The 15,964-nt window shown below is 38.0% G+C and overlaps 1 protein-coding gene across 10 annotated transcripts in view; it reads left to right on the top strand.

Annotated features, from left to right (window-relative positions):
• The window catches only part of DNAH12 (dynein axonemal heavy chain 12), a 346,345-nt gene that overhangs the window by 285,579 nt on the left and 44,802 nt on the right, over positions 1-15,964 (top strand). For 9 of the 10 annotated variants that reach the window (XM_078351228.1, XM_078351230.1, XM_078351232.1 and 6 more), the window contains 6 exons: positions 1,249-1,453; positions 5,641-5,778; positions 6,196-6,287; positions 7,905-7,972; positions 9,202-14,091; positions 14,187-14,342. In XM_078351228.1, coding sequence (XP_078207354.1) covers positions 1,249-1,453; positions 5,641-5,778; positions 6,196-6,287; positions 7,905-7,972; positions 9,202-9,392 — 694 coding nt within the window. In that variant the 3' untranslated portion in view covers positions 9,393-14,091; positions 14,187-14,342. Of the gene's footprint in view, positions 1-1,248; positions 1,454-5,640; positions 5,779-6,195; positions 6,288-6,918; positions 7,036-7,904; positions 7,973-9,201; positions 14,092-14,186; positions 14,343-15,964 lie in introns of those variants that run through there. The other variant, XM_078351237.1, reaches the window with a different exon arrangement.

Below are 15,964 nucleotides of genomic sequence, written 5' to 3'. Positions count from 1 at the left end.
TCACTGCACTCCAGCCTGAGTGACACAATGAGACCCTATTAAAAAAAAAAGTACCAACTTTGGATGGTTACCTCCTGAATCTGTCTCAGAAGAGAGAATATCTTTTAAAATGTAAAAACAATGATGAAAGAGAGATCTGTTCTTACTGGTTAAAAATATTCATTAATCATAACTTCTTATCCATTTGTTAACTATTCTTAGGAATTAGAGACAGAATAAATGTCAGCTAGACCTATGTGTAGTCACATCTTTTGTCATTTTTCTGTCACCTGACACACATACCCCTCCTTTTCCTTACTGAGTACAATTCAACCAATCTGGGTTGATTAGGTACCCCAGGATAACTAACAAATGATGTGTTTTAAATTTGTTATTGAATTTTCTGTAATTTAATATTGGCTTAAGGAATGGAGAATTGTTTAGGTTATGAATTTTTTTTCTTATTATCCAGTAATGGCTATAAGAAAAGGTTATGAATTGTCTATAGTACTTTGAAATTTATTATAGTGTCCAGGCTGGTTGACATATTAAAATAAAATATATTAAAACACCTGATGCCTTAGTTAATTCAGCATTTCTTATACAAAGGTTATATTTATGTATATATAATAACACACTATCTCTCAGCTGCTCAGGCTTCTAGCCTAAAAACTCACTACAGGAGGCAGAGGCTGCAGTGAGCCAAGATCTCACCACTGCACTCCAGCCTGAGCGACACCTTATCTCAAAAAAAAAAAACAAAAAAAACAAAAAAACTCTCACTACAAGTATATTATACTTACAGTGTTCTTAGCAATTTGGGCCTAAGTGGAAGTAAAGTGTTTGCAAGTGTATAAGTGAATATGCAGTTTGTGTTTTAATGCAGCGTTTCCTTAGTTTCAGCCATTGCACATCATCATAGCTTTTTCATATTTGCATGCTGCCTAAAATGCTATTTACCTAATATTTCTCCTTAAATCGTTCTCTGCTTAAACTAGCCAGGTCCTAAGCAAAAATAGCCAGAAAGCAAAAATTTTGATATGGTAGTTGTATTACTTTCTATATTTTAAAATATATATGTAATGATTAAAATGAAAAATGTTCATACATATATCACTTAACATTACCTCACGTACCACCTCATGGGAGGTGACACATTTTGGGAAGCAGTCTCATAAACCTGGAAATGAAATTCCTGCTGTTCTTCTGGAAAGACTGTATGTTGATACCATCATATATATGTTGATGACATAATTTCTTTTATTGCAGTTTAATTATAACTATACGTAACACTTTACGAGACCTTGAAAAAGCTATTAAGGGTGTGGTTGTGATGGATTCTGCATTGGAGGCGCTCTCCGGTAACTTGCTTATTGGAAAGGTTCCGGAAATATGGGCCAAACGATCATACCCAAGTCTTAAGCCCCTAGGAAGTTACATCACAGATTTTCTAGCCCGGCTGAACTTTTTACAGGTAAAAGTGTAAGAGAGAGAGAGAGAGAGAGAGAGAGAGAATGTGATACATGTATAAAATTTTTTTTTTTGGTTAATTGGGGAGATATTAGTTACTGGCTGTGGTCACTTGAATGTCTCTGAGTTGAATGAAATGTGATTAGTAGCTTCATGGTAATCTGATGAAAATTTTAGAATATGGAAAAATATACACATTTCAAAGTACTGAATGGAAATTATACTTCATCCAAACCCATGTAATATGTGACATTTATATTTTTGAAAATTCTAAGTTTGTGGTTCTCTGAGACCAAGATTCTAAGTTTGTGGTTCTGTAAGACCACAATTTAAAGTTGTCTTGTGATTTTAATTCTGATAGTAAGTCAAAAAATCTGGAGGCTTGGATTTTTTTTGTCTTTTTGTGTTTTTTTTTTTTTTTTTTGAGAGACAGGGTCTTGCTCTGTCATCCAGGTTGGAGTGCAGTGGTGTGATTTTAGCTCACTGTAATCTCAAACTCCTGGGATCCTCTTGAATAGTTGGGACTACAGGCATGTACCACCACACTGGGCTAATTTTATTTTTTGTAGAGATGGAGTCTCACCAAGTACCCCAGGCTGGTCCCTTGCTCCTGATCTCAAGCAATCCTCCCACCTTGGCCTTCCAAAGCACTGGGATTATAGGCCAGAGGCTTGAGTTTATCAATAATTGGCCATTGTCTTTAAATCAGTGCCTCTTATCTCAGAAAACCAGGCAAAAGATGAGTATTTTGAATACCCCCTACCCTTCCCCCAGCATAAACATCAGACAGAACACTGCTTTTCCTTCCCAACTACCTGCCCCCATTCTATGGTTGATGTTTATGCAGGAGTATGGGATGGGGAGAATTCCCCCCAATTTTTTTAAATTCACAGAGGTAATATGATCTTTCAGTGTTCACTTGCCTTTTTATTGTGCAAAAGCTTTATTTGTTTCATTGCATAAGCTAATCATAAAATCACTAGTGCTTGTAAGAATGTAGAGCAGAATTTCTCCTACCCTTTAAATGTTTTGCCAATCTGATAGATCAGCCATATCCTGCTGGCATGTACTAAGCACTCAGTAAATGGTAGCTAATTAAGAGATAGTATAAATAGCTGACCACAGACACTAATGACACTCTTGGATAAAGGAAGCCATGGGTGAGCAAGTTTTCTAAATGATTGGCTTGTGGGTCTTTTTTTTTTTTTAATATACTTTAAGTTCTGGGGTACATGTGCAGAATGTGCAGGTTTGTTATATAAGTATACACGTGCCATGGTGGTTTGCTCCATCCATCCCGCTAACATTAGGTATTTCTCCTAATGTTAGTCTTCCCCCAGTGCTATCCCCATAAAGCTACCATTGACTTTCTTCACAGAATTGGAAAAAACCACCTCAAACTTCACATGGAGCCTTGCGAGTCTTTACAGCCTTTGTGTGCTTGGTGCTCATTCTGCCTGGTTTTGCCCTTATCAGACTCATCTCTTCTCTGCGTCTTCTTGACCTGAGAGTTTGTACTGTTTCAGCACCTCCAGCAGCAGTTTGTTCTCTTCCCCTAGGGAGCAAAGCTGGCTCTTCCCATAGTGTACTGCCTGCTCAGAGGCAAAAATCATTTCATTGATTCATCTGTTCATTTCATAAATATGACTTGAGACCTCATTTTATTTAAAGCACCTTGTTGCATGTTCTGTGATAAAAAGATAATTACAACGTAAGTCCTGCCTTCAAGCTGCTAGTAGGTCACAGGGAGACAAGCCATGTATCTAAAGAAAAATCAGTACACTATAGTAAGAGATATTCCATAAAAGACCAACAGGTAAAATGCTCTGGGCTTTCAAAAAAGGGAAATAATTCTTATGGCACAAGAAAGCAGAGATTGTTTCATGGATGAAATAGCATTTAAGCTGGATTTAAAGAATGAATGGTTTTGATACTGCAAAGAAAGGAAAAGGAAATAGCTATGTAGCTTGTGGGATAAAAGGCACTGTATCACTTTGGGTTGATTTCATTATAAGCAACAAAAATTCAGACATAAGCAAAAATAAAGTTTGTTCCCTCATGTAACTGAAAAGTCCAGGAGCCAAGTGGCTTCAGGTAACATTTGACCAGGGTGCAAATATGGATATCTTGTCCTGGCTTCTTGTACTTCGTCTGTTGTCTCCATTCCCTTCCCGTAAACTCTATTCCTTGTTGAGTTCTCATCTGATGGTAGCAAGATAGCAACAGCAGCTCTGGCCTCACATCCACACATCTTCAAGGAGCTGAGAGTGAGTCTCTTCCCCAAAAGTCCCAGCAAGAGTTTCTGCATCTCTGGCTTTGATTGGGTCACATGTCTATTTCTCAGTCAGTCACTGTGGCTGAAGTATGACTGGCCAGGCGAGAATCACCAGCCTACCCTGGGAAGCTAGGTAGAGTTCTACCACCAGATGTGCTTGGACTGAGAAGGGTAGTATCGCTTTAAGATAGGCAGGAAAACAAGTGTCTACCCGGCACAAAGAGAACAACAGCAAATAGTCCAGTCTTTTTAGTCCAGTCCAGATTAGAATGCAAGATGCTTGAAAGGACGTAAAAGAGATATAATAGAACTGAAAATACAACTTGGGGCCAGATTGTGAAGTATCTATATTTTTGCTTTGCTTGTTTTTTGAGATGGAGTCTCGCTCTGTCACCCAGGCTGGAGTGCAGTGGCGTGATCTCAGCTTACTGCAACCTCCATCTCACAGGTTCAAGCGATTCTCCTGCCTCAGCCTCCTGAGAGGCTGGGACAGGCATGTGCCACCATGCCCAGCTAATTTTTTATATTTATTTGTTTATTTTTAGACGAAGTTTCACTCTTGTTACCCAGGCTGGAGTGCAATGGTGCGATCTTGGCTCACCACTACCTCCAACTCCTGGGTTCAGGCAATTCTCCTGCCTCAGCCTCCTGAGTAGCTGGGATTACAGGCACATGCCACCATGCCCAGCTAATTTTTTGTATTTTTAGTAGAGATGGAGTTTCACCATGTTGACCAGGATGGTCTTGATCTCTTGACCTCGTGATCCACCTGCCTCGGCCTCCCAAAGTGCTGGGATTACAGGCGTGAGCCACCGCGCCTGGCCCAATTTTTTGTATTTTTAATAGAGACAGGGTTTCACTGTGTTATCCAGATGGTCTCGATCTCCTGACCTTGTCATCCACACACCTCAGCCTCCCAAAGTGCTGAGCTTACAGGTGTGAGCCACTGTGCCTGGCCTGGTTTGTTTTATGTGAAATATCTTGAATAGGAGACCAAGAGATTAAACTTTAATTTTGTGGGTCACTGAACAATTTGGTAGGTCACTAAGAATTATGCAAGATGCTACATCTGATTGAAACTATGCACAGTGAGTTATATTCTGGGGGCATTTTTCTGGATGTATTGAGCGGAAAGGGAAGAAGCAAGAAGACAACACATGCTGGTACAGAAAGAAAACAATGAATAGATGAACTGGAGTGAGGGTAGTGGACACAGAGACAAGGGGTTTAAGAAGGTTAAGAAACTGGGGGTCAGGCACAGTGGCTTACACCTGTAATCTCAGCACTTTGGGAGGCCGAGGTGGGCAGATCACTTGAAGTCGGTAGTTCCGAACAGCCTGACCAACATGCTGAAACCCCGTGTCTACTTAAAATACAAAAATTAGCCAGGAATGGTGGTACATGAAGGCTGAGGCAGGAGAATTGCTAAAACACGGGAGGCAGAGATTGTAATGAGCTAAGATGGTGCCACTGCACTATAGCCTGGGTAACAGTGTGAAATTACATCTAAAAAAAAAAAAATATATATATGTATATACATAGGGTTAAGGAATTGGTATCAACAAATGAGGCCTATAATTAGACAATGTGTAAGATGTCTAACGATGGTTGCTTTTGAGTGGGATGATATAATAAAGCATCAAATTTACATTTGGCTTTTGAAGAAGATTTGACTCTTTCAAACTATGTTTCATTCAGGTTAATGCTCAAACTGTTTTGAGTTTTCCAAGAAGAGTAACTAGAAAAGGAAAGACATGGGAGGGCCAAGATAGGCTGTGTTTTTGACGTCAGGGAAGAGGGCCTCGTGTTGGAAAGTGTGGGCAACATACACAAAAACCAGAATCAGAAATTGTACATCAGGTGGCACTTGTATAAATTTAAAAACTGACATAATGTGTTTTGATTTCCCTTTACAGGACTGGTATAATTCAGGAAAACCTTGTGTGTTTTGGCTGTCAGGTTTCTTTTTCACCCAGGCCTTTTTAACTGGAGCTATGCAGAATTATGCCAGAAAATATACTACCCCTATTGATTTGCTAGGATACGAATTTGAGGTACACTAATTCCTTAAAGTCAACAGTATATCATTACATTAAATCATGTATTTAAGCCGAGTTTATATATTATAACCCATTGTAAGCATTTTTACTTTCTTCTTTTTGTATGAAGAATATCTGTCTTGCTATCCCTAAGATAGAACTTTTATATATTACAATATTTGATTTAAATAATCCAAAGCTGCAAAAATTATTATGAGGTACAATAAAATTTGATAAAATACTTCAAAAAGAACCCATGGTCAGTAAAACAATAATATACTTTTTTACAAATTATGTCTGACAAAATGTATTATTTATAAGCTATTATATAATAGAGTTTCCCTGAATATGTTCTGAATATTTAGCTAATATGTTCTTTATGAGATCAAGTTGTCTGAGAGGATCATTGCCACTGTGTCCCACTCCCTTCAGGTTATCCCATCTGACACATCTGATACATCGCCAGAAGATGGTGTTTATATCCACGGATTATATCTTGATGGTGCACGCTGGGACAGAGAAAGGTCAGTGGTTCCACCTGCAAGGACTTCTTCATTTGTAGCTGAATCATAGATAAGCAATCTGCTGCTTTAAAAAACAAAGCCTCTTCTAAGGCAAGTAATAAATAATATCAGAATTCTCACATAAATCATTAGTCAAGCTGGGGCAACTGATGAGTTATTGTTTTTAGGTCCTGAATAATTTTTGTCAGTATTTCAGTAGTCTTAACAGTAGAAAAGTTAGCCGAAATTATTTTCCTGCTTATTCCGTTTTATAGCAGTTGCTTTCTGTTTTGTAATGTGTAGGGCCACCTCACTTTTAAACACAGTTAGTTATAATGAAGTTCTCCTTTCTGCTAGTGAATGGGAAACATTTTCTTGCCTTTTGATGGAATAATAAATAAATATTTACAGTAAATAATGAATTTCCAGCTTCATTCAGGAAATTATGCCATACTATTCCTTTTTAAAATAAATGGGGATGTGTATATCTATGTAACAATCTTGCACAATCAGCACATGTACCCCAGAATTTAAAGTATAATTAAAAAAAATAAAAAAGAAATAAAATATATGGGGTAGGAGAGGAGAGAAAGTTTCCCCTTGGAGCCCTGGCCTTAACAATCCATTTATAGGCATAATCCTCTATCTCCAGGGTCAGAGTCCCAAGGGAGCATTAAAGACTGAGTAGGAAAAATCATGTAAGAGGGGGCAATAAGATAGTTCTGCAGAGCTAATTCTAAGACAGTGTTATGAGGAGAGTCAACTGCACGTAAGTTCATTTCATTATTTCAGTCGCTTTTGTTTTCATCTCTTTACTGCTGTTTTTCTTAACTTACTTTACCTTGTGTATATATTCATTTTTTCTTCCTTTTCTTCCCATCTTCATTTCTTCCAACTAATAAACAATGCAGCATAGTGAAAAGGAACCAGATTTTCTAGATAGGCAGATCTGTTTGAATCCTGATGCTGGCCTATAGGAGCTGTGTAACTAAGAAGAATGCGCGGGCTGGGCGCGGTGGCTCACGCCTGTAATCCCAGCACTTTGGGAGGCCGAGGTGGGTGGATCACGAGGTCAAGAGATCAAGACCATCCTGGTCAACATGGTGAAACCCTGTCTCTACTAAAAATATAAAAAATTAGCTGGGCATGGTGGCACGTGCCTGTAATCCCAGCTACTCAGGAGGCTGAGGTGGGAGAATTGCCTGAACCCAGGAGGCGGAGGTTGCGGTGAGCCGAGATCACGCCATTGCACTCCAGCCTGGGTAACAAGAGAGAAACTCCATCTCAAAAAAAGGAAGAAGAATGCGCAGTGTCTCCAAGCCTCCAATTTGTATCTGTGAAATAGGAATAGGAATGGGGACAGGATCATTGTCAGGGTCAAATGTGATAGCATCTGCCTCATGGATGGTCATTAAAAATGGACTGACATTGAGTGTGTCCACTGTTTACCATTTGCCTTTCCAGAGTTTTCTTTTGTTTCTCTCAATTTTTTTTCATTTTCTTTTTTTTTTTACATTTCGTTTCCTCTATGTCTCTAGTCCTTTCTTCTGGTAAAAGCCAATATGTAAATAGCAATCTGTTCTTAGAAGCAAATTCCGTAAGTTATTTCTAATAATCTCTGTCCATTTCTCTTTACAGTGGATTGCTTGCTGAACAATATCCCAAACTTCTGTTTGACCTGATGCCCATCATATGGATAAAACCAAGTAAATATTCTCTCAACAAATTTTGAGTTTTAGGGAGAGTAAGGATGGATATTATACACTGCTCCCCAAAATAAGTTTTTGCTCAAACTTTTTAGGACCTAAGATGATTATAATAAACAATGATGGAGTATTAACATTAGAAATTATTATCCCTTTGTGTGTAGCATTTATATTATTTTGGGAATACAATTCTGCCTTTTGATGCTCTTAGCCTATAAGATATATCATTCTTCTCAGCCCCTCCCCCCACTTCTATGAGGGGGCTCACACATTGAACAGCGGCCCATCCATATTTTGATTCTGAATTCCCTTTGCACATTGCTCATGGGCACAAATTAGCTTGACACAGTCTCCAGCTAGTGACTAGCATTTTCTGGCTGTAAGAAACAGCTAGGAGCCAGCCAGGTGCCCCAAGGCATAGATGCTGCCAGCCACGTGGGGTGGGTACCAATTTTGCCCCATTTTGGAAACTGCTTGCTCCTTCCCTGCTTCTGTCATCATCATCTTTCTACAAGTCTGGAAAAAAGAGTCTCATTCTTTTATTTTCTTTTCCTTACCTTTTTTATTCTTAAATAACAATAAATGAAAACATTTACCGATCACCCAGAATCACTATCCAACCTATCAAATATTCTCATTATGAATGTGGTTCAGTTATAACTATGAGAAATGTGACCTCGGTATAGAAAGATTCCTAATAGCTCATATCTTGCTTTTTGGGGATTGTATGTAGTTTTTTTTTTTTGTAAATTGGTAAGAGTTGATGTGTTTTTCTTATTATTTACCTGCTAAAAACAAATAGAAATGTCAGCTTCTTCTAATGTGTGGGTGTCTTGGATTAGAGCTCTAAGCAGTTATATTTCTGCTTTCAAGTCTCCCCCACTATCTATACTGTATAGATAGTACGAATCTTCCCTTCTTCCCTCTCTTCTCCTTCTTCCCTCCCAAATCCTCTTTTCTCATGTCTGCTAAGTGATCAGAACTTTAAAATCTCTTTCTGTCTTCCACAACTAGAATCATGCACCATATGAAATTCTTGCCTTATTTTACAACCATAATACTATATGTACTCTAAACACACACACACACTAAAACCTTCAAATATCACAATTTTGATCTTAGATATAGTACTGGCCATTTTATTACAAGACACAAGATAAATAGTTCTTTTAGTACTGATGACTTTATTCCCCTTTATCAAATAAACGTATTTCTTTATTTTTTTCAAGCTCAAAAATCTCAGATTATAAAGTCGGATGCCTATGTTTGTCCCCTCTACAAGACAAGTGAACGTAAAGGAACTCTTTCCACTACGGGACATTCTACTAACTTTGTCATTGCAATGTTGTTAAAAACAGACCAGCCTACTCAGCACTGGATCAAGCGTGGGGTTGCTTTGCTTTGTCAGTTGGATGATTAGATTGGACAAATTTATAAAACATCTGAAAGTTAAAAAAAAAAAAAACCTGTCTTAAAATATATACATTATAAAACCAAGTATCTTGATGTTACTTTTTAAATGGTCTTTTCAAATAGTCATTGCATTGTTCTCTCTGATATATCACTCTTGTTTGGAATATGGCCTTTTAGATGGACTCTTTTGAGGTCACCTGTGGAAGGAAAATGAAGTGTGTTTGGGAAGCAGATGAGAAATCTTCAACATTTTTATTTAGTTTCTTTTTAAAGTTTGTATGTGAAAAATAGATTTGGGGGGGTTAATGGATAAAGTTTAACAAATATCAGAAATTATCTCCCTCACAAATGTTAAGTCAATCCTTTGGCTCCAGTATAGTTTATTTTCCACTCTCCTTCCTAAAGTAATTATACATAAATATTTCAAATACAAAAATTAAGAAACTATAAATATGGAAAATACTAAAACAATTACACAACTACAGCCCTTATTTCATACCTCTAAGACATTAATTTCATTTCTCACCGTACCCTTTTGACTAGGAAAGGAAATCAAAGCTGTGAAGTTGACCTGCAAGGGAGGTAAGGTGGCTGGGGCCAGTCCTAACTTCCATACCTGCAGTGACATCGTGCTTCTCGGCATTTGCTCCATATTTAATTTGAAATATTAAGTGGTCCCTTTGCTTTTTTAAGTGTATGTTAACAATTTAAAAATATTTCAACAAAACAGAATTTTAGTAAAAATTTTATTTTGTGTAGAGTGAATTCTTCCTTGCTTACATGTGTTAGTCCTTAACAGTGAAAACTTCAGTGCTGTCCTAGAGGATATAACAAAAGGTAAAAAGTCTTTGACGTGACTAAATGTATTCTATGCTAAAACTGATATTTTTCTTTTAAAACCATTTAGATATTGCTTAATAAGACACATTCATTTTTACTACTGCTGTATCTCTGTTGTAATTATGAGAATATATTTGTTCCTATTAGCATGTTTATTTTAATGTTTATTAAGTAAAATATTCTTTTCTGCATAACACTGTGTGTAGGAAAGATATCATTTTGGATGATTGCTACAATCACTGTGAAAAAGTTACAAGCCAAGTCTAACAGATTAATCAGAGTGTTGTCAGAGTTGCACTAACTAAAAGTCTTATTTGAAAAGTGCCTTTTCCTGCGGCACTCATGGAAACTTCTAATTTTTATTGAATCTGTGGCAGTCTAGAAAACTCTTAAGTTTATAGAAAATTTTTCATGAATATTTTGTTTCCTAAATTGTGTATATTTTTCATTTATTAATCCTATCAATTTTCTAGGTTTCTGAATTTTATTTGTAATTTTAAGCAGTTGATAATCTTTTCACAACTGGAAGAATATTTTTAATACACTCTGACTTTAAACCTGTCTGCATTTCACATGGATAATTACACCAGCAATGAAGACATAGATGAAGACTTTGACACCCAATTCATCATTCAACAGAGTTTACAGGATATTTATAAGCCAGGAACAACTCAACATGCACCTGAGTATGGGAGGTAATGGTTTTCTCATTGGCAGTATAGTATTAAGTGTGTATTCAACAGCTGACACTTGTCATTAGCTTAAAACTCTAGTGTTGTGACAAAAACAGGAGGGTCAGAATTCAAGGAGCTGTCATTTAAATATCTATAAGATATTATGCTTGATTAGACATGAATAATCTAGAAAGAATTCAGAATTAGGCAATAAAAAAGTAGCTGAAGGAAGTTAGCAGCAACTCTGGATGAGGTGATGCAGACTGGAAATCAGAAGAAGAAAGAAATCGGGCTATGACAGGCTAGAGAAAAACTATAATACATGTTGTCTTTGGGAATTGGAAGCACATCTGCTCACGTGTTCTCTGGCTAATCAGCAACCTTGGTCTCCTAAGGTAGTAACCATCATTTTTTCTGGGATGATAACCCAGTTTGCTTGGGATGATAATCTCTATTTGCCTGCTAGAGGTAAAACTAGAAAAATGTCTTTTATCCCCAAGAGATTTCATAACTAAATGTAGACATGACATACATCAAACCTATATAGTATTTTTAAAATGTAACAAACTCATGGAGTGATCACTGGGTGTCATGTTATTTTAAGCACTTCATAAATACCAACTTTTAAATTCTAATTCTCATTACCTCTGTATGATGTAGGTCCTATTACTATCCCCATTTAGAGATGAGGAAAATGAGGCACAGAAAAGTGACTATCCAAGGTCATAGAGCTAGTAAGTGAAGAGCCAGGCAGTCTGATTCTAGAGTCTGCTTTTAACCACACACTATTCCTATACATTTGTGTTCAATTTAGGATTCACTTTTAAAATAATCTTTAAAGTTTTGTAAAGAAATTTGCTTTATTAGATTGTTATATTAACCTTATGATTAAAACCTTAAATTGCATAACTGAGTAACTGACTTTGAACTCATAATTTCAGGTTGAAAGGTGTAAGAGAGTTGGGCTAAGTAGAGTATTGAAATGTTTCAGAGAAACTGAAATTAACTGTAGTTATGCATTTACTTGATTAGAGTTCCAGGAATTGTATGATACACAGTCTTGCTGATTTGGTCGGGTATTTGATGGAATTAGAAAACTAGAACATGTTTGTGATATGTGGAGTAATGGTTCCATCCAAAGATGTCCTGATTTCTGGAACCTTACATGGCGAAGGAGAAGTAAGGCTACAGATGGAATTATGGCTTGCTAATCAGCTTTTAGATAGGGGGTGTATTCTGGATTACCCAGGTGGTCCTTGTGTAACACAGGATCTTTAAATGTAAAGAAGGGAGGCAGGAGAGAGAACCTGGGAGATGGCAGTGTTAGAAGGACTAAGCCCAATATTGCTGGCGTTGAAGATGGAGGAAGGAGTCCACAAGCCAAGAAAAGTGGGTGGCCTCTAGAAGCTGGAAAAGGAAAAGATAGATTCTCCCCGAGAGCCTCTAAAAGGAACACAGCCCTGCTGACACCTTGATTTTAGTCCAGTGAAGACTGCTTTGGATTTCTGAACTACTGAACTGTAAGATAATAAATTTGTTTTATTATTGTTTTAAGCCACTAAATGTGTGGTTACTGTAGAAAACAAACACAATACTAAATCTATGAGTGCAGGTTTAAATGTTTAAGAGAATTTAATTGACCAAATTGTAAACAGGACAGACTGTCCAAGGGAATTTATTCTCTGCAACCTGGGTTCACTAAATAATTAAATAATGGAAGGTGACAGTTCTTATTTGCTAGATTTTAAAGAAAGATTCATAAATTGAGCTTTAAAGCCTTAAATAATAAAAACATTGCTTAACTGCTAATAGTGTATTCTGAGCACACATTCTGTGAATATTTTTTAAACTCACACCATTTTTAAAAATAGTTTTTGCTGGAATCATTGACATTATAGAGCAGCCATCAAATTTTACCATGAGATAGTGGACATTTCCATCATCGGGAGGTTTGATTCAGTTCAGCCAACACTGATTAAGGGCGTACTGCAATCCAGGCCCTCACACAGTTCTTGTCCTGGAGAGGCCACCAGGCCAATGTGGAAGACAGACATAGGCAAGGTGTTTCCGTAGAGCCTGTTAAGGGCCACACTACCTTTTACAAATAGAAGTATTTCTATTACGCCTCAGTCACTGCATCCTGTGAGAGTTCATCCCGTATTAACGACTACTACTGTTACCCTTTCCTTTTGGTTATCCTGTTATCAGATAACAGTTTTGAAATTGCATATGTATTTTTTTCTATGCAGCTTCCATTCCTTTTTGAGCGCTAAGTATAAGAAAATAGTTGAAGCAATAGAGAAAGTTAAGTATTCCTCCTCTTCTATCCTCTTTAACTTGTGGTAAGATGTGATGGTGACATTGGCCGGGTGTGGTGGCTCATGCCTGTAATCCCAGCACTTTGAGAGGCCGAGGTGGGCAGATCGCCTGAGGTCAGGAGTTCAAGACCAGCCTGAACAACATGGTGAAACCTAGTCTCTACTAAAAATGCAACAATTAGCTAGGCATGGTGGTGGGTGCCTGTAATCCCAGCTACTCGGGAGACTAAGGTAGGAGAATTGATTGAACCCAGGAGATAGAGTTTGCAATGAGCCAAGATCACATCACTGCACTCCATCCTGGGCGAAGAGTGAGACTCTGTCTCAAAAAAAAAGAAAAAAAGTGACAGCGACAGCTGGCAGCATTTCCCTTCAAAGCTCAGGAGGCCTAAAGGTAGGTTCTTCCAAATGCTGAACACTGGGTGGGGGTTCAGAGCTGATTGTCAAGAGTCTGATGTGGTCTTTTCTGAGAGAAAATACTTCAGCTCAACATAGCAAAGAGCTCCTTGCTAGACAGAGCTATGTTTTGTAAGTAAAGAGATGCTGGGGGTGTTGACACGCCCAGTTGTGGAAAGCTAGATGAACAGCCTTACTATCTGTCTTAAGCCATTTGTCTTTCATTAAATGTGGTGCTAGAGTTCTGTTGGCTCAGGCATTAACTTTGGTGGTGGAATTCAGGAAGCAATCTGGGGTTCCTTGTAACTGTGCCAAATGTGAACCTGTTCTCATTTGACTTGTTCATAGGTAAAGAAGATGCATTGTCACTTAACCAAGTACCATTCTGCTTTGGATGAAGCAGATGAGATAGGCTGGATTCCTCTGCATGAGGCTGCAGTGTGATTAAATAAGAACATTTTGGAAATAACCCTAAGCGGTAAATTCCCTTTGATTCTTCTTGACGCTTCTGAGAGAGAAATTTAACATTTATTTCCATGTCTTAACTTGTGTGGTGTGATGAATTCATTTCAGCTTCAAAACCCAGTCTGTGGGAGCAAACCACTCACAATGGTGAAACGCCACTTTTTTTGGCTGTCAGCAATTGCCTCTTGGAAAATGCCACGTTTCTTCTCAATGGCTGCAATCCAAATGCTAAGAATTTTGAAGGCAACTCTCCTCTTCTTACAGGTAAATGAATACCTTGTCTCTGAAAAAGAGTCTGTGGCACTTAGTCTCCTTCATGCCCACACGTTTCAAAGGCAGCATTTTGTGCACAGTTGCAGCACTGTCACTCTGCTCCCAACTGACCGGACATGGGTACTGACCCTTCAGAAGCTTTCTATAGGCTGGCCTGTGGAGGTGGCCTGATGCCAAATCTCTGCCCAATTAAAAGCAGCTCATTTTGCATGGTGCCTTGATCAAGCCAGTTAATTCTGATGTAAGAAATCAGAGGAGAGCAGAATTACCTCATGGAGCATGGATAAAAGGCAGGCAGCTAAAATAGAAGAGTTGGTTGAAAACTATGAAGAAGCAGATAGTCAGATCTCTAGATCACTCCTACCCGACCCCAGCAGAATCCTGGAGGTTTGTTCTCTGCATAGCTTAAGTGGAGAGTCTCTGGACCACAAAATTTTAGGTGAGGGTAGGAGTACTAGATTGAAAACACTGGAGGAATTAAGCAAATACAATTGAGGCTGCCCAGCCCTCCTCCCAGAAGGTTGGCAGCCAGGCCCTTACCCTCCAGGTTAGGGGTTCTCTGGGGGAATCTGACCAGCCCAAGAAGAAAGATCTAAAGATAGTAATATTGAGCTTTCCCAATAAGTGGACCAAACATATCAACCTATTTTTAAGCCCACAGTCCACAAGCCCCACCCTTTGCTTAGAATTTCCAACCAGCTTTTTAGTCTTCAACTTTTAATTATGAGCAAATAGCCAAAGGCTATCTGAGGAAAATCTTAAAGAGTTAAGCAACTTTAAGATTACTTAAGGAAATAAAATTTAAAGGGAAATTATTATTAACTTCCTCAGAGAAACCATTTTAATAAGAACAAAATGTTAGCAAAAAATCAGAAAAGAAAATATTATTGAAAATTAAAATATGAGCAGAAATTTTAAAAACAAAAACAATGCTGGAAGATGGAGTTTAGGAAAGCTTCCAGAAGAAGAAGAAAATAAGACATGGCAAATAGGAAAGAAGTGAAAATTAGCTAGATGATCCAAGAGGGGCAACATGTGAATAGAGGAACGAGAGAGAGAACAGACAGGATGGAGGCGGTATATCACCAGTGCAGTAAGTCCAGAACATGATTTCCTAAGATGAAGGACAAGTATTTCCAGAGTGAAGGGGCACCGCTAGTGCCAGCTCAATGAACCTTAAGAGACACAACACCCTCAGCACTTTGTTTCTAGTTTTAGAGCAATGAGAGCACTTTCTGTGGCAAATTATAAATGTCTGTTAGCAGAGTTCATACTGATTTAGCACCTCAGCAGCTAGCAAGACTCCTCGTACACATTTAGTGCCAGTAATTAATGAATGGATAGTGAGATGGGTAAAGTTAGGTGTTTTAGGATCTTGAGGGTTTAAGGATTCTCCTCCAAATGTGAATTAACAGTATAAATGGAGAACAGCCAGTTATTAGAGAATTTTGTGTAACAAAAAGTTATTTAAAATTTAACATGTAGAAATAAATAATTCAAGGATACATGTGAAAATGTTAACAAAAATCATCTCTGCCAGGCACGGTGGCTCATGCTTGTAATTCCAGCAGTTTGGGAGGCTAAGGCAGGTGGATCACTTGAGGTCAGGAGTT

This window comes from Callithrix jacchus, chromosome 15 (assembly GCF_049354715.1).
Source record: "Callithrix jacchus isolate 240 chromosome 15, calJac240_pri, whole genome shotgun sequence".
Classification (NCBI taxonomy): Eukaryota; Metazoa; Chordata; class Mammalia; order Primates; family Cebidae; genus Callithrix; species Callithrix jacchus.
This window is presented reverse-complemented; position numbering and strand designations above follow the sequence as displayed.